Source organism: Acinonyx jubatus, chromosome B2 (assembly GCF_027475565.1).
Source record: "Acinonyx jubatus isolate Ajub_Pintada_27869175 chromosome B2, VMU_Ajub_asm_v1.0, whole genome shotgun sequence".
NCBI lineage: Eukaryota > Metazoa > Chordata > Mammalia > Carnivora > Felidae > Acinonyx > Acinonyx jubatus.
Genome location: NC_069385.1, coordinates 94377946 through 94396996, shown reverse-complemented (window position 1 = coordinate 94396996; position 19051 = coordinate 94377946). Strand labels below are relative to the sequence as shown.

The 19051-nt window shown below is 34.2% G+C and overlaps 1 protein-coding gene across 13 annotated transcripts in view; it reads right to left on the bottom strand.

Moving 5' to 3' along the window:
• Positions 1-19051, bottom strand: part of KHDRBS2 (KH RNA binding domain containing, signal transduction associated 2) — a 624340-nt gene that overhangs the window by 398823 nt on the left and 206466 nt on the right. For all 13 annotated transcript variants that reach the window (XR_008298548.1, XR_008298549.1, XR_008298546.1 and 10 more), the window contains exon 3: positions 1602-1718. Coding sequence is in view for 4 of the 13 variants with exons in the window: in XM_053222622.1 (XP_053078597.1) it covers positions 1602-1718 (117 nt within the window). In the remaining 9 variants the exon portion in view is untranslated. The remainder of the gene's footprint in view (positions 1-1601; positions 1719-19051) is intronic.

The following is a 19051-nucleotide window of genomic DNA, read 5'->3' as shown; positions in this document are numbered from 1 at the left end:
GGGGAGGAGCTGAGACAGGGGAGACATAGAATCTGAAGCAGGCTGCAGGCTCTGAGCTGTCAGCATAGAGCCCAACGCGGGCTCTAACCCATGAACCCTGAGATCATGATCTGAGCTGAGGTCAGAGGCTTAACCGACTGAGCAACCCAGGCACCCCTATTGTTGTTCTTAAATGTTCTTATTTTCTTTCATTTTGTAGAAGAACAATGAAAATAGTTGAAGCATAGGCAAACATGATGGATCACCCAAACAGTAATCAATGAGAACCTGGATTTCAAGCAACAGCTAATATTAGTAAATTAAACATAATGGAAACTTAATAGAACCAAATTTGTTTCCTCCTAGATTTTCAAATACTTATGCTGGTACCTAACAGGAAAAAAGGCATCCAATGTACAACTTTGTGAACAGAAAAAAAACTTCCAAATATATGGGAAAAAGCAATATTTACTTTGAAAGCTACAGAGGGAGGGACTACACAGATACTCTGAGTAGGCAAAGCTGACAAGGATATTTCTCCAGCTGGTGGGAGTATACAGTTTAATGAGAGAAACCAAACATTTCAATAAAATACGTTGTGATGAGAGGATTTAGCCTGTCACAGGAGGTCAGGAAATCCCTGTTGGGGAGATGATGCCTGATCTAACTTTTAAGAAAGTCTGAAGAATATAAAAAGCGCACAATATGAAGTTTACATTGTAAGATTATGAGCTATCTGTACAGTGACATTTCCCACTATAAATTTATTCAAGATTTCACATTAACAGTTAAAAGGGAGAACTCCTAAACAATTTTCTAAGTAATTCTCATATTCAGAAATAAATGTTTGAAAATTATATTTTCCATGGTAACATACTGAATCAGAAAAGCATGGCCTGATCAAATAATACTACCTTAACACACCCACCTTTTCTCAATGAATCTTAAAGGATCCTTTATGAATAGATCTCTATAAATGGTTGTTATTTTTCCAAAACAGTGAATTCTAACACATTGAAAATTGCTTTCACTTTATAAAATGGGACAATGATGTCGTTCAGATATGAAGGAAATCATTTCAAATATCAAAGTTCATCTATTTCTTAGCTTATTTGTTCTTTTGAGGTCAGGTGAATTGAAACATTTAAGAAAATGAGTGGAATTCTCTTAGATTTGCAGATGAGTATTTGAAATTGCTTTAGATAAGAGGGCCAGAGTGAAATGGAGCAAAGAGATAAAAAGAGACAATGATATAATGGATGTGATTAGGTGACATAGTTGAAGAGAGAAAGGGGATCCAGACAGGGAATTAAAGAAAATGAGCATAGACATATAGAAACATCCTACAGAAGACACAGAAAAAGTGAAAAGATTTGACAACAATTTACACAAAGGACTAAAGAGAATAAAGATATGGAATTACACGTTCTGGGGAAAAAAAGGCGGGTAATTGAATTTTTACGAAAATAGAAGAATCAACAGGGAGTGCAATAGGGTGGTCCCAGAAGGTGAAAAATCACAGGAAATGATGGGACAACAGTGCAGATATGCTTGTAAGTTTGGCCATCAGTGTTACAGGTAACCTCCTGTATGTGTTAAATATCAAATTCAAAGTTCAGTACCTTTGCTTTATCTCTCATTGATCCTTTGCCCAGGATAGACATTTTAGCACCTGTTTCTTCCTGTAGTCTCTTCAAGGAGTTTCCTCTTGGTCCAAGCAATTTCCCCACAAAATTGAACTAGGAAACAAAATCAATAGAATTCTGTTTTAAAGTAGAAAAAAGTAATAATTTGCACCAAAAATAAATGATGGGCTGTGGGCTTTTCAAACTTTACCATGCAGAAGAGAGTTATGCCATTCACACACACAGAGACACATACACTCACAAAACTATTTCAGATCTTCTCATCTACGATCCATTTTAAGAAGGATGCCTCTTCCTAAAAGACTGCCAAAATCAATAATATATTGAACATGTCATATACTTACATAATCAAATAAATAAATCACTTACAAAAAAGAAATTAGGGAGGAGCACAATGGTTACAAAATTACTAAAAGCTTTTTCTCTCCAAACAGATTATTGAAAACTACACATATACAGAAAAGTTTAAAACACTACTGATAGTGCATACATACAAAACAGTTTCTCTAAACAGGAAATTCTAGAGGGTCTATTCAGTATGTTATTCTTCCTAAAACATAGTTAAAAACAAGTGAAATAAAAGCAGTTATTGGAGTATATTGTCAGTTACTAACATACTCCACACCAAATGACTTGAATAATCTTTCACCTATTAATTTAAGAAATAGAAAGGGCTTTGGGGTGCCTGGGTGGCTCAGTCGCTTAAGTGTCCGACTTCAGCTCAGGTCATGATCTCAAAGTCAGATTCCATGGTTCAAGTGCACATCGGGCTCTGTGCTCACAGCTCAGAGCGTGGAGCCCGCTTCAGATTCTGTGTCCCCCTCTCTCTCTCTGCCCCTCCCCACTCATGCTCTGTCTCTCTCTCTCTCTCTTTCCCTCTCTCTCTCAAAAATAAAGAAATAAATTATTTTAATAAAATAAAAAATAAAAAGGGGTTAGAATGCACCAAAAACCGTAGACTGCACCAAAAGCTGTGTTGGGTAAATGAAAAACAAAGATAAATAAAATTAAGTAACTTCTTTCTAAACGAGAGTTTTTCTCTATATGTTTTAAAATCCATAATCCTGTAGTAAGAAATACACCCTACTGAGTGGTGAAAGACTAAATGCTTTTCCCCTAAGTCTAGGATAAATTCAAAGATGTCTGCTTTCACCACATTTATTTAATATTGTACTGAAGTGTGGATTGTTGTACCTATAGGGAAGTAGATAAACAGAACAGTACAAAGTTCAGAAAGACCACTTACAAGGTAAATTGATGTTCATAAAAAGTGCCTAAGTAATAATATTTGAAAAGCAAATCTTTTTAGCAAATGGAGCTAGAACATTTGGATAATCATATGCAAACAAAACAAAACACCAAAAGAAAACAAACAGACAAAAAAACTTTTCTATCCCACCTCGCTTTTAGGCAAACTTTATTTTGAGATCTATCATAGATCTAAACATGAAATCTAAAATTATAAAAATTCTAGTTAGAAAGCATAGAAGAATGCCTTTGCAAATTTAAACTGGGAAAAATTACTTAATATGAAGCAAACAGCACTCACTAAAGCTTTTGCTGATCCCAAAACCACTAAGAAACTGAATAGACAAGCCACAGATTGGGAGACTATATTCCCTGTGTATACATCTGAAAAATGATTAGTATCTAAATGTAACACTGTATGTTAACTGACTGGAATTGAAATACAAACTTTAAAAAAAACTAGTACCTATGGGGTGCCTACATAGCTCAGTCAATTAGCGTCTGTCTGACTCTTGACTTTGGCTCAGGTCAAGATCTCACGGTTCATGAAACTGAGCCCTGCGTCAGGGTCCGTGCTGAGAGCCTGGGATTCAATCTGTCTCTCTCTCTTCCCCTTCCCTGCTCTCTCTCTCAAAAATAAATAAACTTAAAAAAAAGATTAGTATCTAGAATCTACAAAAAATTCCATCAAGTCAATAATTAAACACACATATATCAGAATTGCTAAAACAAACAAACAAACAAACAAAGACCAAATATTGATGAGGATAAGGATGTGGAAGTACTGGAGCAATTACTGTTGGCAGTTTAAAACGATACAACTACCTTGGGAAGATTGGCTATTATGTATAAAGTCATACATGGAGTTCTGCTATGACCTAGCAATTCTACTTAGGTATTTAACCAAGGGAAATAGAAGCACATGTTCACAAAACAACTTGTATAAGAGTTTCCATAATATTTTACTCACAGTCACCATTAAACTATAAATAAACCAATGCCTATCCAAGGAGAAAAGATCAACAAGTTTATACATAAATAGAAAGGGATAATTCACTGATTAATATAATGGTATGGCTATATCTCACAATTATGTTGAGTGAAAGAAGCCAGATACAAAAAAAGTATATCACATTAGATTCTATTAATACAAAGTTCTAGAGGCCAAAATAATACATGGTGTTAGAATTCCTAAGAGTGGTTGCCTATGGAAAATAGAAGGCCAGGATTGGACTGACGGGAAAGTGATTTGAAGGAAACATCTGGGGTGATGGAAGTGTTCTATATTGTGTTGAAAGTATAGGTACATTTTTGTCAAAACTTATCAAGTTGTACACTGAAACCTGTGCATTTCACAGTACGTAAATAGTACTTCAATTAAAAATGGAGGCAAAATTAGAAGGTTGAAAACATAGAAATATTTAAGAACAGTATCATAACTAATACTAATTGCAGGCACTTCTACAGAGGAATTTTACTAGACTTTTAGGAAACACATCATTCCAATCTATGCAGATGTTGGAGGAGTCGTCGAGATATGACTGCCAATTGACCCACAACCTGGACTTTGGCAAGCAGAGGCTCTTTACCCCCTCCCTTATCCTTGGAATTTATGTTCCACCCACTGTTCCCACAATCGGAGCCACTTTAAGGACACAGCCTTTAGACCATCTGGACTGTAAACATGACTGAACCATATTAAGGCGTCTGTATAAACTCTTAAGATTGTGGTGGGCAGGTGCTAAGATCTACTCATTTTGCAGTCACCCAAGACAAGTCTCATATAGAAGTTCCTTGCTTATTAAACCTTTCACCTACCAATCTGGAGTGGCCTACCTCTTTCTTCACTCTGTTCTTGCCCTGCGTGTATGGGAGCCAGTTTTGAAAATCACTGGGAAATTGCTATGCTTGTGAGCTAATAGCAGACTATCCAGAGGAAGAAATGGGGAAATATCCCTCAACTCAGTTAGCAGTCTAGTATAACCTTGATATAAAAGCATATCAGAAAAGAGAATTTATAGAGCAAATCCACTCATGAAATAAAAAACACTTAACAAAATACCAGCCTGCTGTATATACAAAAAACACATGATGATTGAGTTGTGTTTGTCACAGATACACAGGTAGTTTAAGATTTATAACCCCTAAGTTATAACCGTTAATTTATAACAATGGAGAAAAAATGGTTAACGTTTTATTTGGATGTGAAAAAAGGCTAACATTTTATTTAAACAGAAAAATAATTTTATGAAATTCAGTTCCGATCTTTGTAAAACTCATATCATCTGAAAAATGAAGGAAACTTCCTTCATTTTAGTAGAAGATTTCTACTAAAAACCCATAAGAATAGTGTATTTATAAGTAAAATAATATTAAAAACAAGGTAAAGATCCACATTCTTGTTTTCTTCAACAATGAATATTCAAGCCACTGAATAAATGTAATAAACATCAGAAAGTAAGAAACAAAATATATATATTATATATAAAATTTATATATATTATATATATACATATATAATATATATATATATATATATATATATATATATATATGGAGAGAGACAGAGAGAGAGAGAGAGAGAGAGAGAGGGCTTAAAGTAATTTCAGAAAAATCATCAGAATAAGTAAAAGAGCTTAGCAAGGTGTTTCATACAAAATCAATATAAAAAATCAATTGTATTTTTGTGCACAAGCAACATATAATTAGTAATTTTTTAAAGAGAGATATCATTTACAGCATCAGTAAAAAATAAATAAGATTTCCTAAGAATAAACTGAATTCTGTATAATCAAAACATTTACAGAAAATATATAAAATACATTAATAAAGCTGTCAAATGTATATACATAGACTGAGAGACAGATCATGTTCATGGACATGAAGTCTCAATTTCTAGTATTTTCAATTACATCTATAGCTCAACACAGTTCTAATTACAATCATAATAGGATTTGGATCAACTTACCAATTGGTTGTAAAATTTGTATGCAAACATCAAAGTCCAAGAATACTCAAAGCATTCAGAAGCAGAAGAACAAGTTGAGGACTATGCCTATCACATACAAAGATTCATTATCAAGCTGTATTAATTATGACAATGTGATATGTGTAGTCCTGGAACACAGATAGAAAATGGAGCAGTGGAATCCAGAATCCAGAAACAGACTCCTCCTTATGTTAAAATGATGTACGATACCAGGGGCAGTACAGATCACTAAAGCAGTATAATGGACCCCTAAAGATGCCCATGGCCTAATACCCAGGATCTGTAAATATGTTACTCTGCAAAAGAGACTCTGCAACTCTGACTAAATTAGGAATCTTGTGATGAAGAGATTATCCTAGATTACCCAGGTGTGCTCACTGTCCTTATACATTAAAGAAAAATGCAACAGAATCAGAGGTTGGAGTCATGCAGTTGCTGGCTTTGAAGACAGGAGGAAGCCATGAGGCACAGAATAAGGATTCCTTCTAGAAGCTAGAGGAATCAAGGAACAGATTTTCCCATAAAACCCCCAGAAGGAATGCAGCCTTACTGACATCTTAATTTTAGTGCATGAGAACCATTTCAGACTTCTGATCTTTATAACTGTAAAATAAGAAATCTGTTGTGTTTCGAGCCACTTAAGTTTGTGTTAACTATTACAGAAATAACAGAAAACTAATATGTTAGGGAAAGAAGGAACTATCTAATACAGAGCATAATTGGCTACCCATAGTAAGAATAATGAAATTGTTTCCACCATAAAAAAAAAGATAAATAGAGATGGATTATAGATTTAGGAGTGAAAGGCAAAATTTTAGAATTTCTAACAGAAAAATAAAGGAAAATAATGCCTAAGAGTTCTAAGACAAGACATAAAACATGCTAACAGTAAAAGTTTGATTAAAATTAAGAATATCTATTAAAATAAACCACAAAGAAGACGAAAACGTAAGTCACAAATTTGAAAACTATTTACATTATGTTGCCAATAAAACATTAGTTTACAAAAACACGTACAAAACTGTAAGGAAAAGACAAACAGCTTAATAAATAAATAAAAGATAAATAAAAGATAAAATCATTTTTATCTTAATAAATAAAAGATAAAATCATGAATATGTCATTGAGGAAAGAACAGCAAAAGAAAAATGCATGAAAATTTCAACCTCATTAGAATTTAAATAAAAGTCAAATTAAGATGACAATAAGATGTCATTTTATATACCCAATGATGGTAGAAGTCAGAAACCAAACACTGGTCAGAATGTGGAGACACAAAGATTCATATACCCTGCTTACAGGAATGTAAATAGATTCAACTATTTTGCCATTGTCTTGTAAATCTGCAAATGTATTTAACCCATGTCTCAGCAATTCCGTTCTCAGGTATATTCTGCAGGTAAGTCTTGGTGCATGTAGAAGAACATTAAAAGTCTCAAAGCTTGTAAGAGCAAAAATAATTGGGAAAAGCCATCAATTCAAGAATGGTATGCTGTCAACTTGACCCCATATCAACACTTGTTTATGTCTGAGATGTGTTTCCCAGATCTTCTACATATGTTTTCCTTTTGTTTTGGGATTTTGTCAATAACAGGAAGTTGCATGAGACAAGGAAGATGAACATGAATTGGCATCCATTATTCTTGGCAAATCATGGTGCTCAGACATGGCTGTTTTACTGAAGTCTACATGAGCCCTCACCCTGTGTATATAAAAGCTCCACAGACTGTCCACAAGCTTCCAGTTCTAGGTTCTGTCAGGCTTCAGACTCAGATCTTCACTGCCCATGGGTGACAGCTCTCTGAAGGTCCTGTCCCTTACCTCTTTCAACAACATGCTAGTCCTAAATTATAGATTATAACAATTATCTAGAGAGTAGATCCTATTTATCTCCCAGAATCATGATGGTACAAATGATTGAGTAAACTGCGACATATCCATAGTGAGATATTTATACCAGTGAACATAAATTACCCATAACTACATGAAGTCTCATTATTAAATCCTAGAAATAAAATTATGAGTAAAAAATTCAAGTTCTAGACATATTACATTGTTTTCATGAAACCCAATGAGCAATATCAATGTTTTATTTATGAATAAATGCTTAAGTAGTTAATCTAATCCTCAAATAACAGGCATAATAATAAACATAAAATTCAAGGTCTTGGTAACCTCTGGGAATGGACAGTGGAGAATGTGATCAAAGGGAAACACAGTGATGTCAAAGTGATAAGTAATATTTTAGACTTTAGTTTAACTTAGGGGCTCATGAGTATCCATTTTATTTTATGCTCTACATGAAAAGCACACATATACTTGAATGCATTAAATACTACATAACTTAAAAAATCAAATAGATCAATTCCAGTTGAGTAAATTTTGACTGAACTTCTCTTTAATACTCTGTTGTAGAACTTTCTTGTCCCTTCACAGGTAGCAGTAAAACATCAGATAGAAAAATACCAAAGTGAGGCGCCTGGGTAGCTCAGTTGGCTGAGTATCTATCTGACTTTGGCTCAGGTCATGATCTGACAGTTTGTGAGTTCTACGCCTGCTTTGGGCTCACTGTTACCAGCGCAGAGCCTGCTTGGGATCCTCTGTCCCCCTCTGTCTCCGTCCTTACCCCACTCACGCTCTTTCTCTCAAAAATAAATAAACACATTTAAAAAAAAAAAAGAAAAGAAAAACCAAAGCACTTAAAGTGATATCTCCACTGGGAATGCTTATGACTGAAAGGAAGAGATTGCATTTCACGCATTCCTGGCTGAGGACAGGTTATTAACAAAATATATATATGGGCTATACTCTTGAGAAATTTCTTTTCTTTGCCTTGATTATTGTGACACATTTCCCAACACTTCTTTCTCAATACAGTAGCTTCATTTCTAACCAGTGACCAATCTGAAACCAAGTTGTCTAAAGCTGTAAGGGAGACATCCCTTTCAATTCTTTCCCAAACTCTACATTTTGAAATAGAACACATAGATTCAATGGAATGAAGATGTTGTATAATCAGATTTAAACTGATGGAAAGTATCTTTTATGAGTAACATTAATTGTATAACATTATTTTAAAGATGCAGAACTTTTAATGTGTTTTTAAAATTTATAAACATAGTCTACCATTTGCTTTTGCAAACAAGTATTTATTTATAATACTTTTTTTTTAATTTTTTTTTCAACTTTTATTTATTTTTGGGACAGAGAGAGACAGAGCATGAACGGCGGAGGGGCAGAGAGAGAGGGAGACACAGAATCGGAAACAGGCTCCAGGCTCCAAGCCATCAGCCCAGAGCCTGACGCGGGGCTCGAACTCACGGACCGCGAGATCATGACCTGGCTGAAGTCGGACGCTTAACCGACTGCGCCACCCAGGCACCCCTATTTATAATACTTTAAGTTTGCTTATGTGATTTTATCTCTTCCTTAATATCTGCAGTTTTTGGAGCCAACAATGAGGAATGGCACGAAAACTTTTTTTCCCAATTATTATTTGGGTAAGGAAAATGCACCAACATCAGTGAAAAATTAGAGCATAATAATTAATAGCATGGTTCTGAAGACCAATTACATGGTTTTGTAAATTTGCTAGCTATATACATTTAGCTACATTACTTAACTTCCCCTTAACTTCATTTTTCTTATCTGTAAATGGGAAGAATAAAGATAATAATACATGCACAATAAGTGCCCAGTAAATGTGGGTAGTTCAAAGAAAGCAAAAACACTAATTTGAAAAGATATATTTACTCTTATTGTTATTGCACCATTATTTACAATAGCCAATATATGGAAGTAATTCAAATGTCCACTGATAGATAAATGGATAAAGAAAATGTGGTATATGCATGTGTATGTGAGTGTATGTATAATGGAATATTATCAGCAAAAAAAAAAAAAGAGAGAGAGATCTTGCCATTTGCAACAACATGGAAGGACCTAGAGGGTATTATGCTAAGTGAAATAAGTCTCTTTCAGAATTTAAAACAAAGACAAATACTGTATGATTTCACTTATACATCTAATCTAAAAAGCAAGCAAAGAAACAAACAGACCCTTACTTTTTTTTTTTTTTTTTAAGTAGGCTCCACACCTACTTAAACTGGAGCCTAATGCAGGACTTAAACTCACGCCCCTGAGATCAAGACCTGAATTGAGATCAAGAGTCAGATACTTAACCGACTGAGCCACCCTGGTGCCCCAAAATAACAGACACTTAAATACAGAGAACACGCTGGTGGTTGCCAGAGGGGAAGTATAGTTGAAATAAGGGGATTAAGAGGTACAAACTGTCAGTTATAAAACAGATTAGTCATAGAGATAAAGAGTACAGATTAGGGAATATATTCAATAATATTTTAACAACATTCTGTAGTGACAGATGCTGAATACCCTTATCATGATGAACACTGAATAATGTATAGAATTGTTGAATCAATACATTGTAAAACTGAAACTAATATAACATCATATGTTAGTTATACTTCAGTTTTATAAAGTGGGTTATTATTATTACACAATTATTATTTTTTTCAGTAGATTGTAATAGTATGACACCTATACCGAAATTTGACTTCGGTAACCCTTATTCTTTTATTTTTATATTAATATTTTTATTTTTATATGTTTATAATATATAATGATTTTTTGATTATTGGCTACTGTTACTTGCTACAATTAACATATTTTGAAGGGTCACTCTGTGCTGGGCACTAAGTCCTCTACATGGATGATCTCACAGAAAGTGTGGTGACGAGAAGAAATGTTTACAAACACCTCCTCACATGGCCACTTCTATTGTAAAGGCAGGCACTTCCATCCAAAGAATGGATACCATTTCTGTTTCATATTTTAAAACAAGACGTAATCATGAAGCTGGTACATATTTTGTATACAGTGCTTAGTTTTGGGAAATTTATGTTAAGATAAATTCGGAAAACACACAATACAAAAGTTGTTCTAATTAAGACTTGTTTTTTTGTGGTTGTTATTGTTGCTCTGCTTTCAGCCTATATTCAGTTCCCTTCCAAACAAAGTCAAATGACATAGTCATGACAGGTGAGTTATCAGTTCAGTGAAAACAGTTGGTTCTAACCTTTCTTTAAAGCAAATCTCTTTCAACATGGAAAATAACTCAAACACTACACCATAGTGTCTTCAATATTTAGCTATAATTTAGTAACTTGGGAACCTCCAAGATTCCTAAGGCTTAACAGAGTGAACACAGCTGTGTTTTCAGTATGCTAAATATCTTCAAATAATTTGAAAGTATTTTATCCACATGTATTTAAAGAAAATTAAATTTGTGGATGTCAAATTCATTTATGCTTAAGTCACTGAACAGTTGTTTTGTAATAACTTTTATTTTCAAAAAGCCTTTTGAGCAATTTTAATCAGATTTTTAATTTTTTTCCTAAAAGGAAATATTTAAATCATGTCAAGTAAAATTAACCAAGAGAACACATTTCAATGGATTTGTAAAGCTATAAAATATAATTGTGGCAAAGCAATTGCTTTTCATAAAAATGGGGACATCTTAAGCAAAATATTTCAGGGACATTTTTTAACACAGTAAATCCAGGAACAGTTTAAAATTAAGTGAAAATATGGGGGCTGGCTGGCTCCAAGAATAGAGCATATGACTCTCAATCTCAGGGTCATGAGTTGGAGCCCCATATTGGCTGTGGAGCCTATTTAAACTTAAAATAATAATAATAATAATAATAATAATAATAATAATAATAATAAATAAAAACAAAAGAAAATTAGGTTAAAATAAACTTCAATAATATTGGGTATATGTATTTCAAGGTTTACCAATTCACCCTTTAAGTACAGAGTACTCCAGAATCTCCAGTCTCTCATTTTACCCTTTTTTCTTGATTAGTTCATTTCTTCCTTTTTAAAATATTTCATCAATACTTGTATAAAATAAACCTTTTTCTTTTTTTTTTTTTACCATGTGGCATTTTCCTTTTTTTTTCTTTTTTTTAATGTTCATTTATTTTTGAGAGAGAGAGAGAGAGAGAGAGAGAGAGAGAGAGAGTAGGCAAGGGGCAGACAGAGAGGGAGACACAGAATCTGAAGCAGGCTCCAGGCTCCGAGCCGTCAGCACAGAGCCTGATGTAGGTCTTGAACTCACAGACTGTGAGATCATGACCTGAGCCGAAGTAAGATGTTCAACAGACTGAGCCACCGATGTGCCCCACCATGTAGTATTCTTCTAATGAAATGTTTGTAAACTAATTCCGGCAGTTATGTTTGTTCTCAAATAGAAGAGGCAATACACCTAGCCTTAGTTCTCCTTTTGTGGGCACCAAAATTACATCTGCTTTGCAATGAAAAGGCAGGGTTTATCACCAGGGCCACTTGTGAAGAATCTCTGAATTACTAGTCTCTGCTGTTGGCTTCATCTACTTTTTCATATGCCACAACTGGATTTGAGCTCCCTCATTTCCTGATCCTCAAATTCCCCTTGTCCTAATATTTCTTTATATTTGAACACCATTTTCATCTCTATCCTATTCCTGAATTGAGTATGAATCCCTTTTTTAATGAGTAGGAATTCATAGAGCTGCTTGCTGTTCTGTATTTGGGAATTCAACGCTGAGTCATCCTTTGGTATTCTACTCTTGTGTTTGTTGCCATTAAAACAAAGTTAAGCAAATTTGGGCAGACTGCACAAAGAGAGACCACAGTTACAGATCAAAAAATATTCTTTCTGTATAAACAGACAGGAAAAGACAATACTTCAGGTACTCATCTCAGCAATCATCAAAGGACACTGGTGAGTAAAGGAACAGAGCTTTCTTCAACCACAAAGATATCAAGCTATGTCTGTAGAATTAAATAATACCATTTGGAATTAACAGAGAACTCTATAAAGAAAAGCACTTCCAATTTAACAAAACAGACAAGAATGAGTATTCAAGAAAATGGCAGGAGTAGGGGAGAATGTTTTAGAACCATTAAAGATAGTATCAATATATTATCATAAACTAAATGTTATTCAAAAACATATTTATATAAAATCAAGGATGGAATCAATTCAGTTGCTCACTAAACACATTGGTTTAGCACCTAGAACTTGTGAAATGTATGGAGGATACAAAGTGAACCACATAGATACAAATACTCTTTCAGGAAACTTATACTCCTGTGGGGGGAAAAGGGTATAGATAAGCTGTTAAAATTTTTAAAAGAAACTGGTAAATGCCATAAAAGAAGTACATTAAGTGCAACAAAAATTCAAAGGAAGAAGAAATTGTTTCCCTATGGGAAAGCTTAGGAAGTTTGATGTTTTTGTTAAACCTTGAACAAGGAGGCAGAAGCTGGGCATGGAAAAAAGGCAGGGACATAGCAAAACTCTAAAAAGGGAGGTTAGAGAAGACGTAGTGGAGTGGAGTTGGGGAATTAAAGATGGAGGAGCCTATCAGAGGTTGTTTGGTGTAACGTTGATAGTGATAATGGAGCGTAAAGTAGAATGGCAGTCATAGAAAATATAAGAGGACAGGAAGTAAAATAGAGACCGGGGTGGTACCTGCAACAAGACCTGGCAATTTATTAAATTGGAGGAATATGAAGAAAGGATATTGAATTATTAATCAAAACATTCTAAATCTGGAGTGCTGAAAATATATTGTATCATTAATAAAACTGTGGAAGACAAGAATGAAAGTTTTAGAGGGAAACCTGGGTTATAATCCATTTCCCATGCCCTCCAATTGGAGAAATCTAGTAGCCATATATGGATAGAGAGAGAGAGAGAGAGTGTTAAGATAAAAATATAAGTCTAGCAATTTTCTACATAGAAGTGCTACTTAAAAGTCAAGAAATTACTACAGGAAAGGGATAAGGGAAAAGAAAAAAAAAAAAAGCCCAGGAGAGAAATCTGAGGAACACTTACATTTAGAAAGGAAAATAAGGAGGAGGGGCAAAGGACTAGGGTCTGGAGGAATACAAGAGAATGGGGAAAACAAAAGAATGCTAGATTTGTTTAATAAATCACTCAATCCCCAAATATGAATCAAGTGACAATTATGTTCTGAGTACTGTGCTAAAAGAAGGTTAGGATTACACGGGAATGTAAAACTGGAGTCCTTAGAAAACCTCCCCTGCGACTTAGCATTTAAGCAGAGAGGGGATGTATAGGAAGCTGAGGCAGGGGCAAAAGATGGGAGTTCTGATGGAGACTTTCCAGGCAAAAGAAATAACATGAAAAAACCCCAGTATGACATTTGATAAACTGGTAAAAATTCACTTTGGAGGTGTAAGAAATGTGGCTGGAAGGGAGACAAACAGAGAACATATTCAGGTACTTATGACCCTGTTGAGAATTCTGGTCTTAGGTAAAAGCAGTATAAAGCCTTTGAAGCTCTGAACTGGTGACTGGTGGGGAGTAGGGGTAGAACAAGAGAACTGAGGCCTGATTAACTTAAGACTTTATTATTTTTAAAAAAATTTTTTTAGTCTTTATTTTTGAGAGAGAGAGAGAGAGAGAGCACTAGCAGGAGAGGGACAGAGAGAGAGGGAGACACAGAATTGGAAGTAGGCTTCAGGCTCCGAGCCGTCAGCACAGAGCCCTTATGCAGGGCTTGAACTAACAGGCCATGAGATCATGCGCCGGGAGATCATGACCTGAGCTAAAGTGGGACACTTAACTGACTGAGCTACCCAGGCGCCCTCCTCCCCCCCCCCGCCCCATTAACTTTCTTTAAAGGCATCTTGCTGCCTGAAGTGTGAAGAATAGAAGGAGTAAGCAAAAGAGGTGGAGAAATCAGGAAGCAATAACTTTAGCAGAGGCTACAGACGGAGGTAGCCTAAGGTTTGAGAAAAAACAAACTGATCATTGAATTTGGCAATTAGGAAGAATTCTTATTCTGTGCTAAAATACCAATCATTACATTATATTTAAACTCAGAATTTAGATAACATTTCAAAATATAACAGTAAATGTCAACACATATATGAACTAAAAGAGTTTAAATAAAAAGGCCTACCAAAAACATAAGCAGCAATTACTCATGCTTTCCCCATGACATCATAAAATCCCATTTGGGATTGCTCACTTCAGAGGGAAATATTTGAATTTGAAGAAAGCATACAGAGTTGGAGAAGAAGAATCCATTTATACCAAGTATAAAAATGTGGATCCTTTAAAAATGTGGTGATTCAGTATATCTTGGGCTTAATCAATATTTGTCTCTGAAGTTTCCAAAAAGCATAGTCAAGGTTAAAAATCACACTGTCTTTTGCCATTGTACAGAATAGTCCATGTTTTACAGAAACAGCAAAAAACTTGGCAAGATGCTGATAAAAAATGATTGGACATGAATTTTAATAATGTAAATAATTTACCAGTTTTAAATTTTAATAATTTTAATAATGTAAATAATTTAATAATTTCAAACACATATACAATTCATGTCCTATTTGTTCTGCTATAAATAATTCTTTCCTATGTTTCAGCACTATGTGTGTAAATCATATTCTCCTTTCGTAGACAACTAAAGAGCCTTTGGTCATGTTTTAAATGTTTTTCATCCGGTGTGGAACATCCTTAAATGTCTTCTGAGCCCATCTATGTCATATTTATACAACTCTAGGGGCACCTTCTCCAAGCTCAAGTTATTTTTATTTGGAAAGATTCATTTAAATCACTATCATTAAGTGAAAAGTGTCATTAAAAAACAACTATAATCTTAATTATAACCACAGCTCAAACCCAAACACTAATTTGTTCAACATATACAATTGTCTGAATAAAAATGCTTCTAAAATACTATATGATGAGATTACCATAAAGTCATTTATAGAGGTTAATGATTAAGTGTTTACTCAGTACAGTGACATGTAGGCAGATAACTCTTTTTTTATCTGCATGTTTGCACTTTAAATACTTAGCAGATATTTCTTTGGCTTTTCAAATAGTCACTATAATAACATCTTAAGTCAGTTATAATCGTATAGTTTGGAATTTTAAAAATCTTTAAATAAATCACAATGGTGCCATCATATAGAATCCTGAATTTCTAAGGTAAATCTTTTGGGGAGCCTGGGTGGCTCAGTTGGTTAAGCGTTCAACTCTTGATTTCGGCTCACCTTTTGTGAGATCAAGCCCTGCGCTGGGCTCTGTGCTGACAGCACAGAGCCTGCTTGGGATTCCCTCTCTCTCCCTCTCTTTCTGTCCCTCCCCTGCTTGCACTCATGTGCTTTCTCTCTCTCAAAAAATAAAATACAATGAAATGAAATGAAATGAAATGAAATGAAATGAAATGAAATGAAATGAAATGAAACGAAACGAAACAAAATGAAATAAAACAAAATAAACTTTAAAAAAATAACTAAACTAAATCTTTTATTTAAATGTCACATATGTCCCTTGTAAACTGTGTTTACATGTCCAAATTAGAGATATTTGTCCTTTACAGGACTTTTTCTTCTCTACTCAATGTCATGAAATCAATATATGAGCTTGTGCTTGATAACGACATAATCATTCAAGAAGTGTTTATTGAGTATTTACTATGTAACCGGCACTGTTCTAGACACTAGGAATATAGAGGCACATGAAACAGTGTTTTTTGACCCTAGTGAGCTTCATTCTAAATATAGATTTAGAGGTGCCTGGCTGGCTCAGTTGGTAGAGGGTATGACTCATGATCTCAGGTTTGTAAGTTCAAGCCCCATGTTGGGTGTAGAGATTACTTAAAAATAAAATCTTTCAAACAAACAAACAAACAAACAAACATTTATTTACAACTTAAATCAAGTAACTGCTTTTCTGTTTCCTAAATGCTACCTACTTTTTCCAAGGTTCAGGCTGTGTAAAAATCAACTATTGTATTGTTTAGGATTTTATTGCATACAATATGGACAATACCAACCATTCTAAAAGGATATCTCAATTCCTTAAGGTTAAATATCAATTCAGTAGTAGAGTAAGAAGAAAGTTGATTTGATTAGCTCATTTAAATATCATCAAGTTGATCAACATTGGTTAAAAGATTGGGTATTGTGAGCAGACTACTCAGGATGCTTTTCACCTGACTACAAGTAGTATTCCTACCTGCTTTTCTGAAATCCTCAACTGAAACTGACATGGATCTGTTAGAAGAGAAAACAGGAAATCCAGATTGCAAGTCCTTCTTTATACCCATTTAGTGATACTAGAAAATATAAAAGGTACTATATATTTGAAAGGAAACTTCTTATACCAGAAACAGAAACACAATATATTAAACTCAATGATTCTTCTGCTTCGACTTGATTCTTTTAGGACAATGGACTCTGTCAAAACTAAAGATTATCTTCAGAGTTCTGCTGATAAATATAAAATTGCCATAGCTGCCCAGTCCTCATTATCTGACATGACTCCTTCACAAAATGTCAGCTATTGATTTGAATATTTTGAACATATTTATTAAGGTATAATTCACATACTATAAAATTCATCCATTAAAAGTGTACAGTTCATTCTTTTAGTATATTCACAGTATATTTTTTGGTATATTCATATTTAGTATAGTCACAGTATATTCACAGGGTTATGCAACCATTGTCAATACCAAATCTTAGAATGTTGGTGTTCTCTTTGAAAGAAACCCCATATCCATTAGACTTACTCCCTATCACATCCCTAAACCTAGGCAACCACAAACCTACCTTCTCTACGTCTCTACGTCTCTACAGATTTGCCTGCTCTGCACATCTCATAGAAATGTGAAATACAAGTTTCACATAATACATGGCATTTAGTGACTGACTTTTTTCAGTTAAAAAAGTTCACTTTTTGGTTCTTTCTTTTTATCGTTGGTTATTTCTTTTTATTGTTGAAATATTCCATTGTATTATCATGTTAAATGTGCATTTTCCATAGTTTTCCATAGCTACACTCTTTCATGTTGAGGACATTCCTTTACAATCCTAGCTTGGTGGGTAGTGAGAAAGGGTTGGATTCTGTCAAATGTTTTTTCTGCATCTGTTGAGATGATCATATGGTTTTACACTTTATTAATTACAATAATGTATTACATTAATTGATCTATAGGTATTAAACCAACTTGCATTCTTGGGATTAGTCCCACTTTTTCAGAGTATACAATCCTTTCCATATATTGCTGGATTTGGTGTGCAGTGTTACACTGAGGATTTTCTGCACCTACATTCATACCAAATATTGACCTGTAGCTTCCTTTCTCTTTTGCTACCTTTGTCTAAAATAGACAGAATAATGGCTTTATAAAATGGTTGGGAAGTATTCCCTCCTTTTCTAATCTTTAGGAGAGCTTAGGAAAATTGAAATTAATTTTTTGAATGCTTAGTAGAATTTACCAGTGAAGAATCTGAACCTAGGATATGCTTTGTGAAAAGTTTTTAATTACTATTTTTAATCCATATTTGTCAAAGTTTTATTCAGATTTTCTATTTCTCCTTGAGTCCTTGATAATTTGCATCCATCAATTTATCCGTTTCACTATTTGACTTGTTAGCATACAGTTGTTTATAATATTCCTTCATGATCTTTTTTACTATTTTACAGTTGGTAGTGATGTCCTCACTTCCTTTCCTAAGTTTAATAGCTTTGACTGCTTCTCTCTTTTTTTTTCTTAGTCAGTCTAGCTAAATATCAATTTTGCCAATCTTTGTAAAGAAACAATTTTTGATTTTGGTGATTTTATCTATTGTTTTTTTCTTTTATTCTCCATTTCCTTTATTTCTGCTCTAATCTTTATGATTTCCTGCCTTTTGCTTGTTCTGGTTTTAGGTTTTTTGTTTTGTTTTGTTTTGTTTTTCTAGGTTAAGGTGGAAGGTTATTTTATTGATTTTGAGCTTTCTTCCTTTTTAATATAGGCATTTATTGTGATAGCAAAAGGGGTCTTGGCTGTGTCTTTCCCTGTTTTTCTCAAACTTCTGGTTGCTGTGCCTTTTTGTTATTATCATACAGCTCTAACTTTTCTCTTTTTTAAAAAAAAAAATTTAACGTTTATTTATTTTTGAGACAGAGAGAGACAGAGCATGAACAGGGGAGGGGCAGAGAGAGAGGGAGACACAGAATCTGAAACAGGCTCAAGGCTCTGAGCTATCAGCACAGAGCCCTACGCGGGGCTCGAACTCACGGACCATAAGATCATGACATGAGAGGAAGTTGGACACTTAACCGACTGAGCCACCCAGGCGCCCCTCT